General features: G+C 58.5%; 1 protein-coding gene across 4 annotated transcripts in view; it reads right to left on the bottom strand.

The window, feature by feature from the left end:
- The window catches only part of CCM2 (CCM2 scaffold protein), a 41,605-nt gene that overhangs the window by 2,673 nt on the left and 14,044 nt on the right, over positions 1–24,888 (bottom strand). The window contains exons 1-6 of one of the 4 annotated variants that reach the window (XM_019450957.2): positions 21,150–21,294; positions 16,678–16,851; positions 6,479–6,562; positions 5,880–6,063; positions 2,219–2,355; positions 885–1,020 (exon numbers count right to left, since the gene is read on the bottom strand). In XM_019450957.2, coding sequence (XP_019306502.1) covers positions 885–1,020; positions 2,219–2,355; positions 5,880–6,063; positions 6,479–6,562; positions 16,678–16,851; positions 21,150–21,161 — 727 coding nt within the window. In that variant the 5' untranslated portion in view covers positions 21,162–21,294. Of the gene's footprint in view, positions 1–884; positions 1,021–2,218; positions 2,356–5,879; positions 6,064–6,478; positions 6,563–16,677; positions 16,852–21,149; positions 21,295–24,888 lie in introns of those variants that run through there. The other 3 variants (XM_019450956.2, XM_019450961.2, XM_019450962.2) reach the window with 3 other exon arrangements.

Raw genomic sequence — 24,888 nt, 5'->3', positions numbered from 1 at the left:
TCTGGCCTCAGAGGACGCACCAAGCGGGCGCCTGAACAGTGCTCCCCAGTGGCCAAGGATAAGGGAAACGCAACTTGGGGGAGCCAGCAGCGTCCTCGAGGCTGTGTTGCCCGCTTTGGATGAGGAATTGAATCCCAGAGGTCGGACGACCTACCCCACATCTCACGGCCGCAGTGGGGGGGGGGGCGGGGGGGGGGCGGGGGTGCAGAAGCCACAATCAGAGGTGGGTCTGACCCTCAGCCTGGACCCAGGGAGCTCCATGCGGGGACAGCTACTCGCCGAGGACAGAGGCGGCCCCCGGGGGCCTGAGACCCTCACACCGGCAGAGCCTGGTGCACAGCAGCTCCTCGGGAAACACTGGACAGATGACCTCAGGTCCGTGTGATGCAGATCATGAGGAACACGGACACCATTGTGTGCAGCTGGTGAGCTCTGAGAGGGGCGGATGGGACAAGCAAGGGGCATCCCTGGCAGTGGGAACCAATGGACACCCTTGGTGTGCAAAACACAGATATAGTGAGCCAGCCGTGTGCAGGTGAAGCCCATCCCGTGCTCTAGCGCACCTGAAAATGCTCCACAGATACCAGAGGACGTGGTGGCTTCCAAGTGCCCACCACCCAGGCAGCCTTGGTCCTGGAAGAAGCCCTCACCCCGAGAGCAGCAAGGCGTGGGGGTCCTGCCCCATACCCACCCTCCAGCCCCCCGTGCTCCGAGCCCCTCGTGGCCCTCTGTTCAGAGGTCAGTGAAGCAACTGGCTGAGAGAGCGTTCCCTGGCCCCCAGTCATGCAGGATGCCACCAGGCTAGCCAAGGCGGAGGACCTGGCTGCCTTGTCAGGCCACGGATCAACGCCTGACAGCATGGCTGTTTGCCTAGGCCCACGTACCGCTGTGGAGAGACAGGTGGTGGGTGGGTGTCGAGGCCCCGTCAAATATGGCTCGGTCCAGAAAGTCGATGGTGGACTCTGTGTACACAATCTGGAAGACCTGCCCGAGCAGGGAGCACAGCTCCTCAGCAGCGACCTGCAACAAAGCTGGACCCTCCTGGGCGGCTTGCCGGGCACCTGCTTCTCGGGCCCTGGGCCCCCCACCTCTCAGCAGGTCCCCAAGGGGACCAGCCCACGTCCAGAAGGCTCTCTGGACCCGAGGGGCCAGGTGCGTCAGCCGCCAGCCCCCATCTGCTGCCCGGGGCTGCCCAGGTCCCCTTTGCTGCCCGGGGCTCGGGGAGAGCACACAGCTTTACAGGCATGTGGGTCCCGTCGGGGGCAGTTCTGCCCCCGGTCACGGGGTGGTGTCTAGAGGGACCTGCAGTGGGGACAGGCCAGGGACACAGCCCCCTGAGAGCTGCCTGGCTGGAAGGCAGGCAGAGCTGAGGAAGGGCACTGATCAGAGGCTCCTGCGCACCGCGGTCCCCACTAGTCTTACAGACATAAACTAAACTGACGACTACTAAAGAGCTCTCCTAGGCTGCCAGCCCTGAGGCAGCTGGGGGGCCCCAAGCCCACACTCGCCCCTCTCAGGGCACAGCTTGGGGTATGGGAGACCACTGCCCCCATCGGTCTTAGAGAAAAAGGGGTGAGGCCCCTGGAATAAAAAAGCAGCACAGCCTGAAGGCACCAGACTCAGTGTAGCTGGCAGGAGCCTAAGCAGGGCAGTGGGCCGGCATGTGGGAGGAGCCTGGATTGGGATGCGGGAGGGGCCTGGGTCATGGATGTAGGCAGGTTGTGGGAGGGACCAGGGCAGGTTGTGGGAAGGGCGTGGGCCGGCATGTGGGAGAAACCTGGATCGGGATGTGGGAGGGGCCTGGGTCATGGATGTAGGTAGGACCTGGGCAGGTTGTGGGAGGGGCCTGGGCCGGCACGTGGGAGGAGCCTGGGTCAGGGTGTGGGCGGGGTCTAGACAGGGGTATGAGAGGAATCTGGATCAGGGTGTGGGCGGACCCTAGGTTGCAGCGTGGGAAGAGTCTAGGTCAGGGTGTGGGCAGAACCTGCTCAGGGTGTGTGAGGAGCCCCGGGGTCGGAGGAGTGTAGGAGAAGCCTGGGTCAGGGTGTGGACAGGGCCTGGGTGGGGGGCATCTGGGAGGAGCCTGGTTAGGGTGTGGGAGGGGTCAGAGTCTGGGTTGGGGCGGGGCCTGGGTTGTGGGCGGGGCCTGGGCCAGCTCTAGGAGGCTCAGGGACCTGGTGGGGACAGGTCTAAGTGCCAGGGCCCATCCTCTACCCACCTTGCTCTCGGTCGCCAGGATGACCAGGCAGCACGCCTCCACAGGCCCCACTCCGCTCTCTGACAGGGAGACTGCGGTGAGGCCTCTGGAACTTTCTGCACACAGACTCTGGCTGGGGGAGATGCCAGGGTCCTGGGCTGGGAAGCAACGTTGCAGCAGGTTAGGGCAGGTGTGGAAGCTCAAGAGCAAGCTATGGGCAGCCCCTAACTGGCTCAGGTGAGGGACAGGCCTGCCCCGGGTATGCCCCGCCCTCACCCCCTCTAAACAAAGCGGGTAACAGGTGAGACACGCCTTCACCCTGGGCCGTTGCTCGGCCGCTGCTCACTGAGAATCAGCACCCTGCAGGACCTCCTGGCACCCCCGCTACCGATGACGCAAGCACCTTAGGCTGAGACACGAAATTGCCGATATTCGGCTGCTTTGGATCCACACGAAGAAGGTATTCCCGGGGTTCCATTCACAGCGTCACTGAACCATGGGCATGAACACAACTCCGACAGGAGACGGGGAAACTGAGGCACGGGGGCCGGAAGGGCCGGGCCCAAGGGCATGAGAGGAGCAGAGGCCAGGAGGGAGCCCGGCCCGCACACGCTCCCGCCCACATTTCTAACACCCCACACAGCACCTCCCCAAAGGTGCCCTGGGGCAGACGCAGTGGGGAGGCCCCCGTTGGGCGGCCCGGGAGCAGGAATGGGAGGTGGAGCCTCCCTGATGCTGGGGTGTCTGGGGGCAAGCCCACCTCACCACGGAGGACACCCAAGACTCACACGTGGCCTGACACGGGAACCAGGCAGGAGCCACAGTCGGGACACCTGTGCCCACAGAGACCAGGGCCCTGTAGGGCGGGCAGCACCCCATGTGGGGCCAAGACCCACAAACGCCGCAGTGAGACCCCAGGGCCGCACAGCCCCACGTCGGCACCAGGCACTGCGCACGTCCAATGTGACAAGTCCACCCTGTGGTGCGCATGGAGTGTGAACGACACACAGGGTCTCGGGAAGTACGGAGAAGAACACGTGACGTCTTAATGATGGTTGAACTGGCGACATGCCAGCACCACATCTGGGACACAAAGGACACCTATTTCCCTTGCTTGCTGTCACTGCTGTGGCTACGAGGACAGTCTAAGTAGCTCCATGGCCATTCCCAGGGACGCAGGGTGTACGGCCCCACAGTCAGGTCCAGTGCGCGTGTGCGGTCTCCGACAAGCCCACGTCCGGCCGCCAGCAGCGTCCCCACCAGCCGTCCCACAGCTGCTGCCTCAGATCCCCACCGACCTTCACACATCCACGGAAACCCCTCCACGAGACTGCGCAGTCCGCTCCAGCCCGGTGAGCCTGGACGTCTGGCCCCCGCCCTCCGAGCCGGGCCTGCCACGCGCGGAAGCCCCCACAGCCAGACGTGACCCCCACGCGCCCCTCCCAGCACCTGCGAACCCTGGACCCAAAGAGGCATCCAGAGGCGCTGCACGCGGTAGGCACTTAACAAATGTCAGCTGCCCGTGCCAGCGTGCTGAGGGCCGCTCTGCTCAGGACCTCGTACACAGCATGCCTGGCGCACACAGGAGCCTCGCGGATGTGCAGGCTCACGGTCTTGGGCCTTTGCTGCAGGGCCAGCCACTAAAATGACGAAGATGCCCAGGACACACGGACTCATTCTCTTCCTTCAACTTGAAAGCTCTCAAGTTTTCGTCTCACTTTGCCAAGTGTTGGAGTTCGCTCTCTCCCTTTAGAAAAATCCGTTCCCCATTTCCTAGCAATTGGCTCTAATGATGAACGCAGATGAATGTCCCACAACACAAGAAACCAGGGGGGCCCGGCTGCCCACCCAGCAGGCTCAACACTGGCAGGCGCTGCTCAGAGGCCAGTCTTCCCACCGCTTGTTGTCCCTCAGGATGCCGCAGACCTCGGGCCTCCCGCGGGACTGTCTGTCCCCAGGCAGGGAAACGGGCGGCCACAGCGGCACCAGGCAGCAGTGGCGGGAGCACTTCCAGCGCCATTTCCTAGGCCAGCCAGCCCCCCCATCTCCCCCCTGGCCCTCCGCCAGTCCCGCAACCTCTGTGCTCTGGTGGTTCATCCGTGAAGCAGGAGAACGGGACCTTCCTCACAGCTTATGTGGAGAGTGCACGAGATGATCCGGGGCCCACACTTTCTACTAGTTTGAGCCACACCAAACCGCCATTTTTATAAATTAAAATGGTTACGTATGGTAAGTTTTGCATCATTCAACCTGAAATAATGCCCATCATTAAACATCAGACGCTCAGCTAAGGCAAGAATAAGCAGATGACAGAGGGGACCTCGATGCACAGTGTGTCAGATCAGGGGTGTGAGTATGAATGTGCCTGATGTGTGGGGTGTGTGGTGTGAACCTGTAAGGTGTCTGTGATATGTTTGGTGTGTGTGTGTCGTGTGAACGTGTCTGGTGTGTGTGCGAGTATATGTAGTGTGTGAGTGTGTGGTGTGAACATGTCTGGTGTGAACGTGTGTGACGTGAACATGGTATGTGTGGTGTGAACGTGTGTGGCATCTGCGGGAATGTCTGTGGTGTGAACGTGTGTGGTGTGAATGTGTGGTGGGAACGTGTGTGATGTGCAGCGTGTGCAGGAGTGCTAAGCCACAGCCACACAAGCAGAGGGCCTGCCTGTCACTCTCAGGGCAGCCCCCACAAGCCGCTGCAGGTACCGTGTGGTGGCCCCACAGTAGGCCTCCTGGATTCATGGCGGTAACCTCCCGACTGTCCTCGAGAGCCGCCCACACTCAGGGGCGTGTGTGAGAAGCCTCACCCGGACCCGGTCTCTTAAGAAAATCTCTCAGATGCCCCACGAACCGCCAACCTCGGGCAGAAAAACAACGTTCCGCCCACACTGCCTAAAGTGTGCTCTGGGTGAACCACCTGGCCCCCCGCAGGCCCTGCTCCCAGGCCCCCTGGAAATGAATGGCTTCAGGACCCCATCGGCCCCCAGAGCACCCAAAGGAGCCCAGGACATCGGTACCGCGGCGCCAACCTCAGATTTCCCCGAGGGGCACAGCTCAAGCAAGACCGTGACTTCTTCCTCATGTCTCAGGGACTGGGTACCAGGCAGAGGCTGCGGCCCCTGGTGGGCGGCCCATGGGGAAAGCCCAGCAGGCAACACTGGGCGCCCATCCCCGGAAGAGGGGTGGGCTAGGTGCAGGGGGCCCACCCCCTGGGGGCGGGTCTTAGGGCCCTCCTGACTCCTACAAGGACACGCGCAGAACGTCTCAAGGACCAGGAGCTCCGTGACGGTGCGGTCTCACCTCTGCACCCAGCTTTGAGAAGCCATGGCCAAAGGCAGAGCCCAAATACTTGGAGGGCTGAGCTGAGGCGCACTTCGTGGCTGTACCGCGCCCGCACACCTAGAGGACACTCCAGTGTCCCAGAGGGGGCAGCACCAGGCACAGCGGCAGGCCCACAGACCCCCAGGGAGAGGGGCCGGCTCAGCACCTCTTTCTCCTGGCCTCCCGGGTCACTGACCTCCGGCCGAAGCTGACCTCAGAGCTAGCAGGGCAGGCCGGAGCAGCAACCCGATGCCGGAGGCACCGTCTCCAGGGCTCCATTGGATTCCCAGACTCACTACCGAGGACCAGGCCGCGGGCTGAGCCCGACAAGGACCCCTTGGCCCCACCTCCCAGGTCCATACCTGTCTTCAGGACCACCAGGTGCGAGGCGTCGTCCCGCACGTAGGACACGGCGGCGATGTCATGGATGGGGACCCTGAGGATGGTGTCTTCCCCGTCCCGCCAGGCCAGCTTGACATTGTAGGCAGACAGGCTGATCACAGCATCGTGCTCCTGGGTCAGGTGTCCGGGGAGCTGATGGGCTCTCTGGAAGGTACCACAGCATCAGAAGCGCAGGCCCGGCCGTGGCCCCAGGAGCCCCACGGCGTGTAGAGGCCGGGACTCGCCCTACGGCATAGCCACGCGTGCTCCAGGAGCTCTGTGGCTTCTGGAGCTGCCTGGGTTCAGACTACAGCGTGTGCTTTACCTATCTTGGAAATGTGATTTCCAGAAACAGCCCCAGGCCACAAGGAAGAATAAAGTTCATGTTCGGACAGAAACAGTCTTTATGGCCAAGAGCCAAGCGCACCCATAACATGACGGGACAGGGCCATCGCTCACGGCCACGGAGGCCCAGTGTCAGAGGACCAAGAGCTGGTGTCACAGTATGAGGGTCAGAGGCCAGAGCTAGGAGCTGGAGCAGAGGGAGGGTCAGAGGTCAGGGTCAGGGGGATGGGGTTACCTTTGCATTGTCTATGAAATGCAGGATTTCGGTCCTACTGGAGGGATTCAGGTATCCTGGTATGGACGTTAACTGACCTAAGTACTGAGAGAAAGCGAGGAGAGAAGCCGCTGTGAGGAAGGGAAAGGAAGGGAAGATCAGCCGGCGTGGATATGCAGAGGGCACAGCCCGGCCTCCACCTTCCGCCACCAGGCCTGCTGGCCCGGCTCGGGGCGGAGGCCCCCCGAGGAAGCACACCCTGAGCTCCTGGGGAAACCCTGTTGGCGGAGGAGATGCTCCCACACACCCCGCCGTCCTGCACTCTGAGCAGAGCGTTCTGTTCTCCGTGGCAAGGGCCTTCCCGCAAGGAGAACTCGCTTCCTAGCACCAGAGCCACCAGGGACGGGAACCCCCGACTCCGGCCCCCAGCCTTCTCTCCGGAAGAGGAAGCAAAGTGAGAGGCATGTGTGGCCGTGGCAGCACAGGGGCACAGGCTCGCGGGAGGGTGCAGGCAGACCAGCCACGGGATGAGAGTGCACCCCGCCCCCACACGTCGACCTCCAGCCAGATCAACACGCAACCTCACACACATGGCGTGTCTACCTCCGTTCCTTCTACCTGATACATCCTGTCCAGCTTCCAACAAAAAGTCACGGGGCACGCTGAGAGGCAGAAACACTGTTTGAACGGACAGGGCAAGCATCACAGCCAGATGCAGACGCGCCAGAGCTGTTCTCAGGAACCGCCAGACCCAGAGCTCAAAGCAGCGTGCCTGGTACGCTAAGGGCTCCGACAGAAAAAGTGGACATCGCTCATCATGGGTGATGTGAGCAGAGACACGGAAATTCCAAATATGCATCAATGGGAAACATGGACGATCAAAAACACCACAACAGAGATGAGGACCAAAGAGCGCCTTTGACAGACACGTCAGCAGGCTGGACACGGCCACGGGAAGAATCGGTGAGCGTGGAGGCGTGTCAGCCAGAACGCAGAAAAAGAGGCCGAAGCATGAAGAAGATGGGACAGGATATCAAAAAACGGTACGAAAATGACAAGAGGTACACCATACATGTCGCGGGACCACCAGGAGAAGAAGAGAAAGAAGAAGAAATATCTGACGCCAGAACGACCCCCACACCAAACCACAGACTCGGAAAGCTCAGGGAACACCAAGCAGGACGTAGAGGCAGAAGAGAGGAGCGAGATAAAGGAAAAACCCTACACCTCGGCATTTCATATTCACCCCATAAAAAATCAAGGACAAAGAGAAGAACTTAAAGTAAGCCATGGGAGAACAGTACATCCCTACCGAGGAACAGGCCAAGGAAGGACATCAGACTTCTCCAGACACCAGGCCCACAGGAGAGGAATGAAACACTCAGGTGTGGAAAGAATCCCATCAACCTACAACTCTGTATCCACTGAGCCTGTCCCTTGAAGCAAAGGGGAAAAAAAAACCTGTCTCCAACAAACAAAATTGGAGGGATGTAATGGTTACCTGGCAAGAGACGTTAAAAGAATGTATTCAGAGAGTTCAAATAAAATCAGAGAAGGCAGAAAAAGAATAGAAGGCCAAAAACCAAAACAGAGAAAAGAAGCAAAGAACAAGGGCAATGAATATACACAGCTACAAATATGATAGACACGAATCCAAGTGTCAGAATCATCACTTTAAATGTGGCAGTTTGCATATACCGATTAAAAGACAAAGACTGTCAGACTCAATACAAAATTCAAGACCCAGGAATGCCTGGCTGGCTCCGTTGGTAGAGCATGTAACTCTTGATCTTGGGGTCATGAGTTCAAGCCCCAACTGGACACAGAGCTTGCTAAAAATAAAATTTTAATTCAAGACCCAACTCTAAGTTGACTACAAGAAACCCCCTTTAAAGAGGGGCCTTAGGGGGTGCCTGGGTGGCTCAGTCAGTTGGGTGTCCGACTTCAGCTCAGGGTCATGATCTCGCGGTCTGGTCTGTGAGTTCAGGCCCCGCATCAGGCTCTGTGCTGACAGCTCGGAGCCTGGAGCCTGCTTCTGATTCTGTGTCTCCCTCTCTCTCTGCCCTTCCCCTGCTCTCTCTCTCTCTCAAAAATAAACATTAAAAAAAAAAATTTAAGAGGGGCCTTGGGGGGGCCTCTGGGTAGCTCAGTTAAGTGACCAACTTCAGCTTGAGTCATGATCTCACGGTACATGGGTTCAAGCCCCACATCAGGTTCTGTGCTGACAGCACAGAGTCTGCTTCACTCCTTCTCTCTCCCTCTCTCTCTGCCCCACCCCAGCTTGTGCTCTCTCAAAAAAAAAAAAAAAAAAGTAAAACACAAAGGGGCCTTGGGTGGCTCAGTTGGTTGGGCAACCAACACTTGATTTTGGCTCAGGTCATGATCCCAGGGTCATGGGATCAAGCTCCATGCCTTAAGATCCTCTCCCTGCCCACCCCCTAACCCCCACCACTCCTCTCCCTGGTTTGTGCGCACACAGTCTCTCTAAAAAAAAAAAAAAAAATTTTTTTTAAAGTGGGGCCTTACATAATGAAAACAGTTCTCTAAGATGTGGCAATCCTTAACATATACGTACCCAACAACAGAGCATCAAAATACACAGGGCAAAAACTAAGAACTGCAAGGAGAAATAAATGAATCTACAACTGTAACCAGAGGCTTCAACCCCCTCTCTATCAGAAATGGAAAGACTCAGCAGGCAGAAAATCAGTGAGGACACAGGTGAACTCAACACCCTCAATCAACAGGATATAACTGGTATCTACAGACGACTTCAACGGACAGCTGTAGAGCACACATTTTTCCTAAGCTCACGTGAACATTCACCAAGGGGCAGCACATTCTGGGCCATCAAATACACCTTAAATTTAAAAGACTACAAACCGCACACAGTATGTTCTCAAATCACAATGAAATTCTTTGCAAGACCCAACTATCAAAATTCACATAAAGAGAAATGGATAATCTGAATAGGCATAATAGATCTATTACAGTAATTGATTCAATTTAACACCTTCTAAAACAGAAAGTACCAGGCCCAGACACGTTCACGAGTGAATCCTAGCACACGCTGAAGGAAGAAATGATACCAACACTCTATAATCTCTTCTGGAATATAAAACCAGAGAAAACATTTCCTAACCCATTCTATGAGGTGGCATTACCCTAGTATCAAAATCAAAGATCCTACAAGAAAAGAAAAACTACACATCAGTATTTCTCATAAACATAAATGCAAAAATCCTCAATAAAATATTAGCAAATTGAATCCAACAAGGTATAAAGATAATTACGCACAATGACTAGGTGGCATTTATCCAAGGTAGGCAAGGCTGATTCCAAATTCAGAAATAAATTAATGTAATCCATCACACATCAACAGACTAAAACAGAAAATCATATGATCATATCAACAGACACAGAAAAAACCTTTGGCAACATCCAACACCCGTTCGTGACAAAAACACTCACCAAAGGAGGAACAGAAAGAAACTTCCTCAACCTGATACACAGCATGAACAAAAACCCTACAGCTATCATCATAACTAATGGTGACGTGCTTGAACATCACTTACAACAGGAAAAAGACACGGATGTCCCCTCTCACCACTGCTTTTCAACGCTGTATTGGAAGTCCTAGCTAAGGCAACGAGACAAGAAAAGGAAATTAGAGGTACAGACTGGGAAAGAAAAAATCAAACTGTGTTTATATGCAGAACCCTCTCCGACTGGGGAACTGAGCAGGTAGGTTACTCTGAAGATCACCGAGCGCGAGCAAGGTAAACACGGAGTCACTGAGCACGAGCAAGATAAACACGGAGGCTCAGGCTGGTCTGCCCAGGGCTATGCCAGGCAATCACCTGCTCACCTCCCCTCGAGGAGGAAACTGGTGGAAATGCACACCGCACACAGCAGCAGGTGCAAGTCGAGCGGACTAAACTTCAGAAAAGCTGCTTTCAACAGCTGTCCGCAGGTGCCAGGCAGCTCTGCAGGGAGACACACACTCATTCTAAAATGTTTTAGGGGAGACCGGGCGGCTCAGCCGGTTAAGGGTCCGACTTCGGCTCAGGTCATGATCTCACGGTTTGTGAGTTCGAGCCCCGCATCGGGCTCTGTGCTGACAGCTCCAAGCCTGGAGCCTGCTTTGGATTCTGCCTCCTCTCTCTGCCCCTCCCCCGCTCGTGCTCTGTCTCTCAAAAATAAACAAACATTTAAAAAAATTTAAAAACAAAACAAAACAATGCTGTGCTGGCAAGGACGTGCAGGACTGGAGCCCTGTGCACTGTTGGTGGGAAATGGTGTGGCTGCTGGGGAAAACTGTGTGTTGGCTCCTCAAGAAATGAAAAATCAAATCACAGTATTCCACTCCCGGGTCTACACCCACAAGACTGGAGAGCAGGATCTCAAAAAGATACGCACACCCACGTCCACAGCAGCACGAACCACAGAGCTTCAGGCTGGAAGCAACACAGAGTCTATCCACGCAATGGAAAGTGAGTTAGCCTAAGAAGGAAGGTGCACCCCGGGACACCTGGGGGCTCGGTCAGTTAGCATCCAACTCGTTTTTGGCTCAGGTCATCATCTCAGGGTTTCGTGAGTTCGAGCCCTGTGTCAGACTCTGTGCTGACAGCGCAGGGCCTGCTTGGGATTCTCTGCCCCCCTCTCTCTCTGCCCCTCCCCTGATCATGCTCTCTCTCTCTCTCTCTCTCTCTCAAAAATAAATAAACAACAACAAAAGAAAACAAAACACGGAAGGAAATCGTGCCATAAGGTGCAGGGTGGACTGTGAGGACACTACGCCAGGTGACATAAGCCAGTCACAAAAAAAACAAACGCTGTGTGATGCCACTTAGATGAGGCACTCGGAGCGGTCAGAACCACAGAGACAGAAGACACAACGGGGGCTCCCTGGGGCTGGGGCAGGGGAGCGGGGAGGTGCTGTGCGGGGACAGCTTCAGGTTTACGAGAGGACAGAGTGACGGAGCCGGACGGTGGCGGCAGCTGCGGAGCGGCGTGGATGTACTCAATCCTCTGAACTGTGTGCTCATAGACGGCTGAGGTGGCAGACTTCGTTATGTGCATTTTAACACAACGGAGCCACAGCAGAGACTTGAGCAGACATTTGTCCCCGTGTTCACAGCAGCGCTATTCACAACGGTCAGACAAGACGGACACCACCCACCGCCCTGCTGGATGAGGGGTAATAAGTAAAATGTGCGTATACACGCCGGCATGCACCCAGCCATGAGGAGAGACTCTGACACCTCCAACAACACAGCCACAACTGGGGGACGTGGCGCCGGGTGGACTGAGCCAGACACGGAGGGACACATACTGCAAGGTTCCACGTGTCAGAGGTCCCACAGCAGAATGGGGGGTGCCAGGGGCCGGGAAGCTGGGGTTCCACGGGGACGGAGCTTCAGTTTGGGGAGATGAGAACGTTCCGCACACAGATGGTGGCAGGGGCTGCACATAAACGTGAGTGTCCTTTGTGCCACCAAAACACACACTCAAACGTGGTTAATGTGACAAATTTTGTCGTGTATGTTTTACCAGGATAAAAAATGACCACATTAACTTTACTCACTTCATTTGCTAGAAATGTCTCGAATCACCATCAACATGATACTGGGTGTTAACTAGCACTCCTAGCTTCAGTGCTTGGCTGAAGTGAACGTGTCCCAGTTCCGCGTGTGCGGGATATCGCGGGGACTGCCCTGCTTCCCTGCAGCCGCGGGGGGCGGCGGGGGGGGGGGGGAGGGGGGCGGGGACAACGCCGCCCATATCCTCCCTTCCTCTTAGCACCACCAAGCTTCAGACTCAGGCCAGCGGATCTCCAAAGAGAAGTCTACTTCCTTCATAGGTGAGTCCTCATTCGAGATCTTCTTCGCGGTCGAGTGGGTCTTGGTGAAACAGGGTGGCCTGGCCAGTTCTCACCACACCCTTCCCAAGGTCCTGCAAGGTCCCTGGCCACCCCTGCAGGCCTGGCAGCTGGCCCACACCCACAGCACGCCCAGGGTGCCACCAGGGCAGGGCCAAGATGATGAAGCATGACAGACCGAGGGGACGTCTGACTGGCAGTCATGTGCCTGGTGGCCTGGCACCAGCGAGGGGCAAGATGATAGAGCCAGGCTGTGTTGGGCACCGCTGACCCCACTGCCTTCCCACCACCCTCACGGGGACCACAGCGGTGTGCTGGCAAGCTCACGCTCCAGACATGGAAGGTGCTTCCAAAACTCCCTGCCGACGGGACACAATGCAAGTCCATTTGAAGCTGACCCCAGGCTGGCCTCTTGATGACGTCCACCCCGTGCAGGACTCAATCAGCGATACCCCATGGCAGGCGGGGCCGGCCTGGCGGGAGGGCAGGGCTTTCACACGGGGAGGGGGACACAGGGAGGTGCACGTGGGGACCTAAATGTCTTCTCGATGCCCCAGGCCTGCAGAAGTGGCCCATCCCCACTTGTCGGAAGACAGACAACCCCCGCCCCCCCCCCCCCAACACACATGCACACACAGGCATGTACACACCCCTTGCTGGGCAACGATACTCAGGCCTCAAATGGGATGGGCACGTTTCACGACCCTTCACCCTCCCCAGGGTCTGGCCTCAGTCAGATCTCAACAGAACACGTCTGGAGACTGAACGCTGACGGGCTATGGGCCTCTCCCCACGGCACAAATGCCACTGGTCCGGCTGTCAGCGGCTCAGCAAGAGTGAGGGCTGCACTCAATGCAGGGGACATTGCACCATGGCTGTGGTGGCCAGGGCCCCCCGTGTAAGAGGGACCCCCAGGCTGCTGCTATCCCCGCCCCTTGGGAGGGCCAGGTGGACACCCAGCTTTGGAAGGTGCGCTGGAATGGAGGCAGTGGCACCACGAGGGGCTCCGTGACGGTGCAGGTGACCGCATGAGACACCCTGGAGCGAGGGGACGACGGGACTCAGGGAGCAGAGTCAGACAGCACCAACCAGCCGGGGATGTAAAGCCGGGGCACCACCTAGCGCACACGCACAGCACACAGACACGGACCACACAGAGGGTGTGAGCCGCTTCCAGACCAGAAGCGGGGCCAGAGCAGACGCAGTCCCAGGAGAAGGCGCCCACAGTACAGGCAGACTTGCCGCACCCCTGGGCACCCCGGGGCACCCTGGGGAACAGGAAACCCTTCACAGGTTTGGAAAGGCAAGTCTGGGACACCGCACAGGGGCCGGGCCCAGGTGAGCACAGGGCGCGACCTCAGGGTCCAGACCCACGTCCCCTGTGCCACGGGCAAGCAGGAGCTGCTGGCACACAAACGGCCGCGCGGAAGCCCCTGGAATTCATCCCACAGCTGTCCCTGGCCACAGTACCAAAGCAAGAACAGGTCGCTGCCACTCGCAAAAGCAGAGAAGTGCTGCCCTCCAGGCCCTACATGGCTCCAGGATACTGGGCCCCGCCTTGTGCCCAGCTCCTGCAAAACCACTGGTGCCTGGTACGTGGCTATGGCCGTGGCCCGCACAAGTGAACCGGACAGACTCTCTGTGAGAGCTGAGCCCAGCTCGGCACCAGCTGGCAGCTGCTCTTTGGGCAAACACATCCCATGCCCAAGCACGATCACGGTCTTACCGCAGAGCCCCGGGACCCCATAGACGCGCGGGGCTCCCCTTAGCTCACCCTATGGCCTCACGATGCCCACATGCAGCTGACGGAAGGTGGAGGCTCTAGCTTGGCTCAAGTACCCGGGAACATGCCAGCACACAGCAGTCCTCATCACGGCGGCAGACTCTGTGGTCCCGAAAGGCGCCGTCCCGCGAGGGAGCCAAGTCAGCCCTGGCATGTGGCCCAGGGACAGGTTCGTGTCAGCCGGCCCTGCCCACTCCAAGTGACATTTCGTACATACAGGTGCGGGCTTGGGCTGTGGCTCCCTTGGAAAACTGAGCCAGCCCCTCATCCCTTCACAAAGGAAGCTGTCCCCTTCATTCTTCCCGGGAGACACCGTGTGGAACTGGTGTCGATTCTCCAAACGCCGGAGAGAGCACTCCAGGGAGAGCACGGGGGCCTGGAGGCTTCTGGATGGAAGGTTCTGGATGGGCCGCTGAGCATAGTCACTAGGTACAGCGCAATTCAAACCACCCTGTCCTCCTGCTACATGTGGCGGGGCTCAAGGAGGCGGTCCACCTGCTGGCCGCCATCTTTTCCACCTTGACCCTGGGCCCCGTGGCTGCTGTCCTCCGTTCTCCCTGTGGACAACGTGGTCCTCCCCGTCCCTGCTCATCAGAAGTTCCCTGATGACGTGTGGGTGTGAACCACTCGTGCTGTGCTTGGCTTCTCAAATCTCTAGGTTTGTCTTTTGCCCCAAACAGCTTCTCGGCGCCCCCTCCAGGACTCTAACGACACCCACACTGGGAAGTGTGCTCTGGTCCCACAGCGGCCATCCAGGGCACTCCTCTTTCCCACTGGGCAATGAAGGACGCTCCGGCTCCCCCAGGGCCCCCAGACACCCTAGTGTCCCCCAGGTTCATTGGGGGCGAAAGTCCCTGTTCCCAGGGAGGGCACGGGCCCCCATTCACCCTTGTTCGGTGGCGGGGCAGAGCTGGGGCCTCAGGCTTTCCCACCATGTTTGTTCTTAGACATTGTCTGTCCTGCTAGACCATCGCCTTCCTGGTCTTCAGGCCAGAGGGAGCGGCTTCTGTTGGGGTGTGTCCACACCTGTGGGTGTCTCTGGGTTGCCAGCCTCTTTGGCTCCAAGCCTGGGATACAGGTGGAGAGAGAGATACCAGGGGCCTCCTGTCGGGCCCACAGGCCCCTGGGGCTCTGCCCTCTGCCAACCTTGCAGAGCTTTCTCACTGTCACTGCACGGATGACGCCCAGGACTTCAGTCGTCATGGTAAGAGGGACAAGGACGTGCAGCAGAAATCCCCAACCTTACTCTGTGGTTTAACGCAGGCCACCTTCCCCAGCACCTGTTCTGCCCTCCTCACGTGGCTCCGACTCTTCCCAGTTCTTCCTGCAACCACACAAAACCAGCCTGTCCCTTGTCCCAGTGCTGCCGCGGCCAGTCCACACACTCTCACGGGGGTCTGGGCTCCTGCCTGGGCTGGAGCCTAGGCTCTGGGCCCACATCTCCACCCTCACACTGTGTCCCCTCCCAACGGGGGCCCGTGTCCCGCGAGGTCACACTGGCGGCTGGCACAGGTCCCACCTCACGGTTCGGAGGCCACCTCTCCTCCTCCACACCTGATGGGCCTCCTGGACCGACCTCTCATCTCCTCTGGCTCCCTTTCCATCTCCTGTTGACAAACTTCCTATCTCTTCATCTTCCCATTATTCTTTCCCAGTGCCTCTCCTGATTTTCATCCACAAGACACACACTGACATCCTTTTGTCCCAAAGGCTCTGGTCTTCAGCCCTTTATTTAAAAGTGGATCCTGTCGCCTCACAGTTCGCAGTATCTCCTCTTACCTCTTCCAGAACATTCCACTTTCCCACTGTGTCCTGCACGGCTGCTGTCACATCCACGTTTGCTTGTGCCTGTCTCAGGCTCCATCTTGAGGTCACCTTTCCTCAAATGTATACGAACCTCAGAGCCCCTGACAGAAGCCGTGCATGGGCGGCGGGGCGGTAACCGGGTCAGCACGCAGACAGCAGGCCGCGGGGATGCACCTTCCACTCTGTGCATAGGCTGGCTTGACTCCCCGTCTTCACTCTGGGTCGCCCAAACCCTCCTCCATGCCAGGCGTCCCCACGTCTGAGCCTCCCCAATCCCATGTGTCTGCCTGGGACACCGCCCATCTCCCTGGTCACCTGATGGCCCGGCCAGAGTGGAACCCCCTCTAGGGACACACGTTGGCCCAAGGCGTTTCTGACCTGGGGGTCAGGCTGGACCGTCATGCATCCCCTCCGCACACCGTGCTCCCTCTCTGAGCACGGGGGCCATGGTCCTGGAGGAGCCCCCTCCACACCTCCCTGACCTTGAGGCCGCGGCCCCCCTCTGGCTCGTGTCCACCCAGCGAGCACGGGATTTGACACGGTTCAGGCCGTGACCATGACACACAGAACACGCATGCCCGCCCGCCCTCGAGAGAAAGGAGGAGGCTGCTCCGGTGGAAAGAGCCGGAAATGGGGCCAGAAGGCAGGAGGCTGGAGCGTGGGCACAGTCCCCACAGGCCACCGAGGCGGGACAGCGGGCAGAGCAGCGTGGCGTGAGCGCTGGGCAGCACATCCTGTGGCCGGACTTACCTTCACCTCCTTCTCGATGTAGTCGCTCAGCAGTCTGTCAGGCTCCACGCGCTCAGGCAGGGACAGAGCCACAGTGTGCAGAGGGCGCCTCTCTGTCACCTTCTCATGGGCTTTCTTATCTCTACTCTTTTCACCTTTTAGGAATACTCGTTTAAACGGCGACACAATCCCGGGCTGCGGGCAGAAACGGCAAGGATTGGAGTTCGTTATTCCTGAAGGCTTTGTGTTGCCCCCACGGCTAACAAGATGAAGCCACCAAGCACGGTCCCCACGCATAGGGGCCACCCTCGTGGGCCTGGAATGCACAGGCCGAGGGCCAGTGCGCACCGGGGTGGGGGCCCGTCCCTCACCCACTCACAGACACGCAGGTGCACAGGGGGGCCATCCCTCATCCATCACAGACACGCAGGTGCACGCAGGCCCATCCCTTACCCACTCACAGACACCCAGAAGGACAAGGGCCCATTGTCCAGGCAAGTGACCTCATGGCTAAGAAGAGAACGGGAAGGGGGGCCCTCAGAAGACAGGAATGTAGTGCCACCCAACCCCCTGACACCAGCAGGTCACTTCACCCCAGGACCCCGAGCAGGTGTCATGGCCTCACAAAGGCTGCAGCACAACAGCCCCATGCCTACCCGCCTCTTTTCGACACGTGCACTCTGCGTTCCCTTCCCTCGTCCAGGGCCTCGCTGACCCCGGGTGCTGACCAGCACGGGGCGACCCACACACCGATCGGGGTCTCCCCTGGAGCCCAACCCTACAACCAAAGTCAACCCACAGAGCATGAGCAAGGGGGTGCGGCCAACAAGTCAGCCTGACCTGGCAGCCCCAGGAACAGGCCTAAGGTCCCCTCCCTGTGACTCTGCAGGAAAGCCCCTCAACGCCTGGGCACAGATGCTCACACAGTCACACCACAGTCGCCGCACGCCCGCACACGGACACCGAGGCGCACTGTGTCCAGCCAGCCCGAAGGATCGCAAACCAGAGAAAACCCACACACAGCCTCACTGGGAAGCAGCGTCCCATCAGTCCGAGAGGGCAGCTCGCCAGCCTATGTGGCCTGGCGCCGGAAGGCAGCCGGGACCCAAGGCCCAGCCTGGACCCACACTCACGGAAATAGCTGGAGGCCGACACCACAGAACATTCCTCACAAGCTCTTGCTTCTGTGTCCCCTATGCACGGGATAGGGCCGTAGGACAAATCCCACACAAATCCCACCACCATGACCTCTGAAGCTATGAGGCTCCTCCCCAGCCCGTCAGCCTCGCGGGCAGAGGTGAAGAGGGGCAGGGACCACCCCCCAGCAAAAGCAGGCAAGGCCTCGGTGCCTCTCAGCACACCTGCACCCACCAGCACATTCTGCTACACAGCCTCACCCCCTCCCTGGAGCACCTCCCCCTTGCCCTGGAGCACTCCCTCCCTGCCCTGGAGCACCTCCTCCTACCCCGGGAGCACCTCCCCCTCCCCTGAAGTACCCCCTCCCTGCCCTGGAGCACTTCTCCCTCCCCTGGAGCATCTCCTCCTCCCTTGGAGCATCCCCTCCATGCCCTGGAGCACCTCCTTCCTGCCCTGGAACACCCCCTCCCTGCCCTGGAGCACCTCCTCCTACCCTGGAGCACCTCTTCCCTGCCCTGGAGTACCTCCCCCTCCCTGCCCTGGAGCACCTCCCCCCTGCCCTGGAGCACCTCTTCCCCGCCCTAAAGCACCTCCCCCACACCCAGGAGCACCTCCCCCTCCCCTGGAGCACCTACTCCCTGCCCTGTAGCATGTCCTCCCTCCCTGAAGCACCTCGTCCTCCCCTGGAGCACCCCCTCCATGCCCTGGAGCACCTCCTCCACACCCGGGAGCACCTCCCCCACACCCTGGAGCAACTCCTCCTCTCCTGAGCACCTCATCCCCCACCCTGGAGCACCTCCCCCCTGCCCTGGAGCATCTCCTCCTCCCCTGGAGCATCTCCCCCTTGCCCTGGAGCACCCTTCTCCTCCCACTCCCCATGCCCCCTCCATGGAAGGCCTCAGCGCTCTTGCCAGGGGTGAGTGGAATAAGGAAGGAGGCCCACAGGGCTACCATGGAAGCTGGATGATGTCCACGCGGAGCTTCACGTACTTGTCTCTACTCTCATCTGTATTTCGAACCTTCCATCTCACTAAGTGTCTTACGTAAGGACAAGCACAGCTCCTGCCAGTGATTCAGCTGAGACAAGATAGATGCCTGGTGTCACCGGAACACGGCCACCACAGGCACGTGACGGACTGAAAAGAGACAGAGCATCTCCAAGGAGCCCACCTGCCCCTGGGGTCTGGGCAGACCCCAGGGGGTTCCAGCCCCACACAGTTTTGGGGAGTGGCTGAGAGTGGGGGTGCTCTGGGTGAAAGCCTGGGGGCATCAGAGCAGGTGGGCACTGTGTGCAACTCCCACAGGGAACGGTGGGAAACAGTCACCCACAATTGGCCCGACACCAACAGTAAACTTCAAGTTGAAAACAACCCTGGAAATTTAGTAGAGCGAACACCACGTCTCACCAGCCCCACTCCAGGCGGGCCACACTGGACTGTGGCCACCACCCTGGCCCGCACCCTCGTCATCAGGGCCCTTCCTGATCACTGGCTTCTGAACACAGAGCACCTCCCAGGCCCTGTGACAGGTGTGCACTGCCCCAGGGCTGTGGAAAAACTGAGGCAGCACACAAAAACCTCAACCTTCTTGAAACCTACAATTTGCACAGATGCTGACGTCTGTCCCCATACCACCTCCACTTGGCAGCCCCGCAGAGCTCACACTCCTGGATCACAACCAGCTGCGGCACCTGGGAGCAACGGGAATTGACCTCTGAGAGGAGAGGTTTGCCAAGGTCAGCTTCTCGCCACGAAGCCCAGGCCAGATTACCAGGCGCACTGATCACACGTGACCCGCAGTGTTACTTTCAGGTTGAGACACAGCTCATAGAGTTAGTCTGCGCACACGGTCTGTGCTGCGAGGGACCCCGGGCCTCCCCCTGCAGGCCGCTCTCAGGGCAGGCCCTCTGCGGGCCGATAAACAGCACCTGTCTGGCCCCTGCAGGCAGAGGAAACCAGGACAGCCACCTCCTACTGCCCAGGGGCCACCGTCCCCCTACTGAGCCCCACACCATCAGCCTCTGCTGCACGGGACCCCGCACAGGACCTCAGCGCTTGGGAGACCAGGAAGTACTAGCTGGTGAACACTCAGTGCCTGTGCTGACCGGCCAACAGGCAGGCCCCATGGGTAGATGACACAATTCTTACATCGAGAAGGCACAGTCAGGCAGGGGAGTCAGCCCAGAGCAGGTGAACAGGCATTAAATCCACAATAAAAAATGATGCCTGCTGTGTATCTCTGACAGAACCAGGAGACAGTGGTCTCTACTGGGAACCTATATTAATCTTAAGGCAACAGAATCGTAAGGCAACACATACCACCTGGCCGCGTGTGCACAATCGGAGCTCAGTGTGCTCTGCACAAAGTCCCCAGCAGCCCCGGAAGGGAGGGGACGCGCTGAGCACGGGGGCGCCTCCGTGCAGGTGCAGGCATTCTCAAGGACGTATTGTATTTAATCCTTTACCTAATGATACAGAACCCGCCCCAAGTGCAAGGCCATGGCATCCTTAAGTTCAGCACTGAGCAAATGTGTAATGAGTACCTCGTTCGTGCCCGGCACTGGGACAGCTGTGCACGGTGGTAGGGGCCATGCGGGGCTGTGGTCGACACTGGAGGAGGCACTGGAGCCAGAGTGGGAGTCAGGTAGAAGGCCCCGAGGCTACGCTTCCGTCCAGCTGGGCACGTCAGCGGCTCCTGCCCAATAGACTCACATCTGCCCCAGGCGCACGCGGCTAAGTGGAAACCCCCTGCGGTGAGCGTCCAGACACACACACATAGCACCTTCATCTCACACCTATGCTGCAACACTGCTCATCTTTTTTTTTTTTTTAAGATTTTATTTTTCAGCCCCAATGTGGGGCTCAAACTAACGACCCCGACAGCAAGAGCCGCTCACCCTTCCGACTGAGCCAGCTGGGAACCCCAACAGATAAGCTTTCTAAATCATCTTCAGTACTAAGTTCCTGCCAATAGGACACAGCCCATGCCCTCGGGCCTCCCGCAGGCCTGGGTCCCCATGGCTGCAGACATGCAGGCCACCCACGGGCGTCACCCACAAGATCCTGGCCACACATGTACATGTGCTTTCTCTTCATCCTTTCCCTGATTCGCTTTCCAGCTCAGATCCTGGGTCCCAGCCGACCACCGTCCCCTGCACACGGGACACCTGAGGCCTCCTGCCTCTTGAGTTATGACGACGGCATCACTCACCATCCACTACCAGCCACCACTTCTCAGACCCGGAAGCCACAGGAACCCTCCTCCCCTCTTCCCAAAGCAGGGGTGGGGGGGCCCGGGGCGGCCCAGGCCCACGCCATCATCCTCGCTGGCTCCAGCCCCACAGGGCCGACACCTACCTCGTTCTCCATGGGACACGGGCCGGCCAGCAGGTGTGTCCGAACAGGGACTTCGGGGAGGAACTTTAGGGAGGGACTTGGGAAGAGCGCTGGTTCCTCCCTGCACTGGCCGTTTGCTCCTCCCTCCTCTGCTCACTCCTGATCGTGATGAAAACACACTCGGATGGCAGCCCTCCCCCCGAAAGACACGTATGAGAAACAGGAAGATGGAGACCACAGCTTCCTTCTGCAAACCCACTGAAGCCGTTCAGCTCCGTCAACAGCATGAGAGGTGGGCAGCATGTCTAAGTGCCCGCAAAGCCCGAGAACAGCCGCGGGCAAGGACAGACGGGAGCGGAGCCGCACCCTCACCGCCTCAGCGTGTCCAGCAGGGTACACGGGCAGCCTCCCCACGCTTCCAGCCAGGGCCGCGGCTCGACCGAACCGCATGACTGCAATCCTGCACCAGCGCAAACAAGAGTGAGTGAGCAAACCCAGAGCCCACGGGGCTCCCCCCTCCACCGCTGGGGGGTGCCTCCTGGCCCTCAGCCTCCCCCCCCCCCGGGCTCCTGAGCTGGGGCCCCCACTGTGACCCTGAAGAGCGTGTCTCTGAGCAAGTTCCCGTCAACGTCTTCGGGGTCAAAGCCGCTCATGTGGAAAAGCGGAAGCTCGTGAGCTGCCGGTGAAGGCCCTTGCACAGAACATTCCAGAACAGCCTGCCGACAGGGAAGGCTAGCAACTAAGCGTCTGGTGAGAGCGAGCACGTATGCTCATTGGTCAACAGTCAAACTCAACAATTACAACAGGTTTGTTATTAGCATGAACCCAATCCACGTGCTGACTTTCAACAGCCTTTTGCCCATGAAAGTGGCCAATGCCTGTGATTCCATTTAGACTGTGGCAAAGTTCAGTACTTCCCGATTCTGAGAAGACCAAAGCTCCAAGGCGATCACTCTGTGCCTCAGTTACCACCCGTGCACCCCAGATGGAGAAGGTGCCATAGCACAGGAAGGCTGCCGTATCAGACTGGCTGGAAGAAGACCTGGTCCTGGCTGGAAGGAGACCCGATCCTGGCTGGACTGTCCCTTTATCTCCTTAGGAACTTGCGGCCGCATGCTGCCTGACCTCGGATTTCTCCTTCTTCCTCAAAGCCGCCCCCGCGAAGCAGGACCTCATGGCCCTGGTCCCCACCTGGCCGATGAGAGCAGATGCGGGCTGACCCCCCGACCCAGGCACAACTCCAGGAAGCCCTGGGAAGTGCCTACCTGCCAGGTGGCCTGCTCCCACACATACCACGGTTGCCTGCTGGATGAGAAAGAAACAGGCCAGTGAACACCTAGCAGACGCTGCAGAGAGACAAGAACGGACACATGCCCCTTGCAGGTGTCTGGGGAGGGCGTGGATGGAACCAGCCCACTAGTAGACCATCCGGCCAATGTGCCCATGGCGCTAACGCTGAACCCCAATTAAACAACACACACCAGCCCCCAAAACAATTCCATTCTCAGTAGGGCTGTGACACAAAAACACTGTACTCAACGATCATCGTACTTTGAACTTCATCCGTGAAGATGTTGTGGGAATCCGTTCCCTCTCCGTGTCCCTGATTTTCCCTCTTGGGCCACAAAACCGAACATACGCACTACCAGTCCCTTTTTACGGGAAGTTTGCTTGCCCTGTCCTAGAACACAAAGCAAAACATGAAAAACAAGACAAGAAAGAAACACTACAGGCCACGGACGCCAGACCCATAGCCTGTAGGTGATCCAGGAGGGGACAAGGGCGAGCATAGGGTCAAGGGCGGGTATGGCGACCCAGGAGGGGTCGGGAGGGGCATGACAACCCAGGAGGGGTCAAGGGGGGGCAGACTGGAAGGGACTCAAATCCTGAAGACAGTGCTAAGACACTGGCTCTACAGACTTGGAAAAGACCTTGTACGAAGGCCGACTGGGACAGATGGACCCCAGACACGCAGACCCAGCGTCATAAAACTGCAGGGCTCCAACAGGGGACTTAAAGCATTCTGACAAGAAAATGTGGAAGGGCTTCCCGTTCTGGAAGGAGCTCAGAAACATCCCTGTCAAGCTCTGCGGAGCAATTATTTTGAACCTAAAAGTTCATATGAGGTCAAACTGTCCATCAAGTTCAGGCAGAGCAAGGTCAAGTTCATATGTGCAGTGCTGGGGAATGTTTATACCCCAAAAACTCTTGGGGAGAGGAGGGGAGGGGGGTGAGGAAAGGAGGGGATGAGGAGAGAAGGGGAAGGGAGGGGGAGGGGAGGGGAAGGGGAAAGGAGGAGGAGGAGGAGGGGAAGGGAAAGGAGGACGGGAGGGGAAAGGAGGAGGGGAGGGGGATGAGGAGAGGAGGGGATGAGGAGAGGAGGGGATGAGGAGAGGAGGGGATGAGGAGAGGAGGGGATGAGGAGAGGAGAGGAGAGGAGAGGAGAGGAGAGGAGAGGAGAGGAGAGGAGAGGAGAGGAGGGGAAGGGAGGGGAGGGGAAGGGGGGAGGAGGAGGAGGACATGTGAGAGGACGAAGGTGGACACCAATGTCTGACCAGGTCCTAGCACTTTGGGGCTCGTCACAGCGACCACAGAGCACCTGGCGTACCCCCCCCTCCCCGCCCCCATGACAAAAGCTGAGCACAAAGCTAAAGGAAACAGGCTGCTCCGGAGTTTGCTCCGGTCATCCTCCCTTCTCTCTGGTCACAGCAGCCACAGCAAATCTGATCCTTTACCATCACCCAACGTAACTGAGGACAATCCATGGCCATCGCCTTGCAGATGCTCATGTAGCCCACCCTCTGGCCAGTGGCAGGGGACAGCTTGGGGGAGACCCTGGGGACAGCTCAGGGGACAGCTTGGGGGATGGCTCAGGGGAGAGCTTAGGGGAGAGCTCAGGGGACAGCTTGGGGGGAGAGATCAGGGGAGAGCTTGGGGGACAGCTCGGGGGATGGCTTGGGGGACAGCTCGGGGGATGGCTTGGGGGAGAGCTCGGGGGAGAGCTCAGGGGACAGCTCAGGGGAGAGCTCAGGGGACAGCTCAGGGGAGCAGCTTGGGGGACAGCTCAGGGGAGAGCTCAGGGGACAGCTCAGGGGAGCAGCTTGGGGGACAGCTCAGGGGAGAGCTCAGGGGATGGCTCAGGGACAGCTTGGTGGAGAGCTCAGGAGACAGCTCGGGGACAGCTTGGAGGACAGCTCGGAGCACAGTTCAGGGACAGCTCAGACCGGGGAGGAGCCACTGGGAGCACTACTGCCCCTGCAGGAAAGCACTGAGGTGTTTGCTGGCACTCGTTCTGGGGACTTGGTGATAGAGCGAGGAGACGAGCTTTCTGCATTTAAAGACCTTAGGAGTTCAGAGTGACAGTTCCAAATCCATCTGGGATGACAGGGTCACGGATCAGCTTCCTGGGCAGGCTGTGCCCCAGCCTCCATGACGAGAGTCCACACGTAACGATGCAAATGCAAGCACACTGCCACTTTATCCTCAAACACACACAGCAGGTGCAAAATGATACCAGGGTTATTACCAATAAGACGATCATAGAAAACAACTTGTTTAGGGCTTTTTTTGTAGGTCTCGTCCTTGGTGCAGAACCCACTGGGGGCATGCGTCAAATGTCCACGGTTTAATTACCTCAAATAACTCTTCCCTGAGGGGTTATCCTTTTTGTTGGTTTACACCCATTTTTTTAAGTTTATTTATTTATTTTGAGAGAAGGTGGGGGCAGAAAGACAGGGAGGGGCAGAGACAGACAGAGAGA

Source organism: Panthera pardus, unplaced genomic scaffold (assembly GCF_024362965.1).
Source record: "Panthera pardus isolate Hobbes unplaced genomic scaffold, ASM2436296v1 HiC_scaffold_8, whole genome shotgun sequence".
NCBI lineage: Eukaryota > Metazoa > Chordata > Mammalia > Carnivora > Felidae > Panthera > Panthera pardus.
Note: the sequence above shows the minus strand (reverse complement) of the source record. Positions and strands in the feature narration are given on the sequence as shown.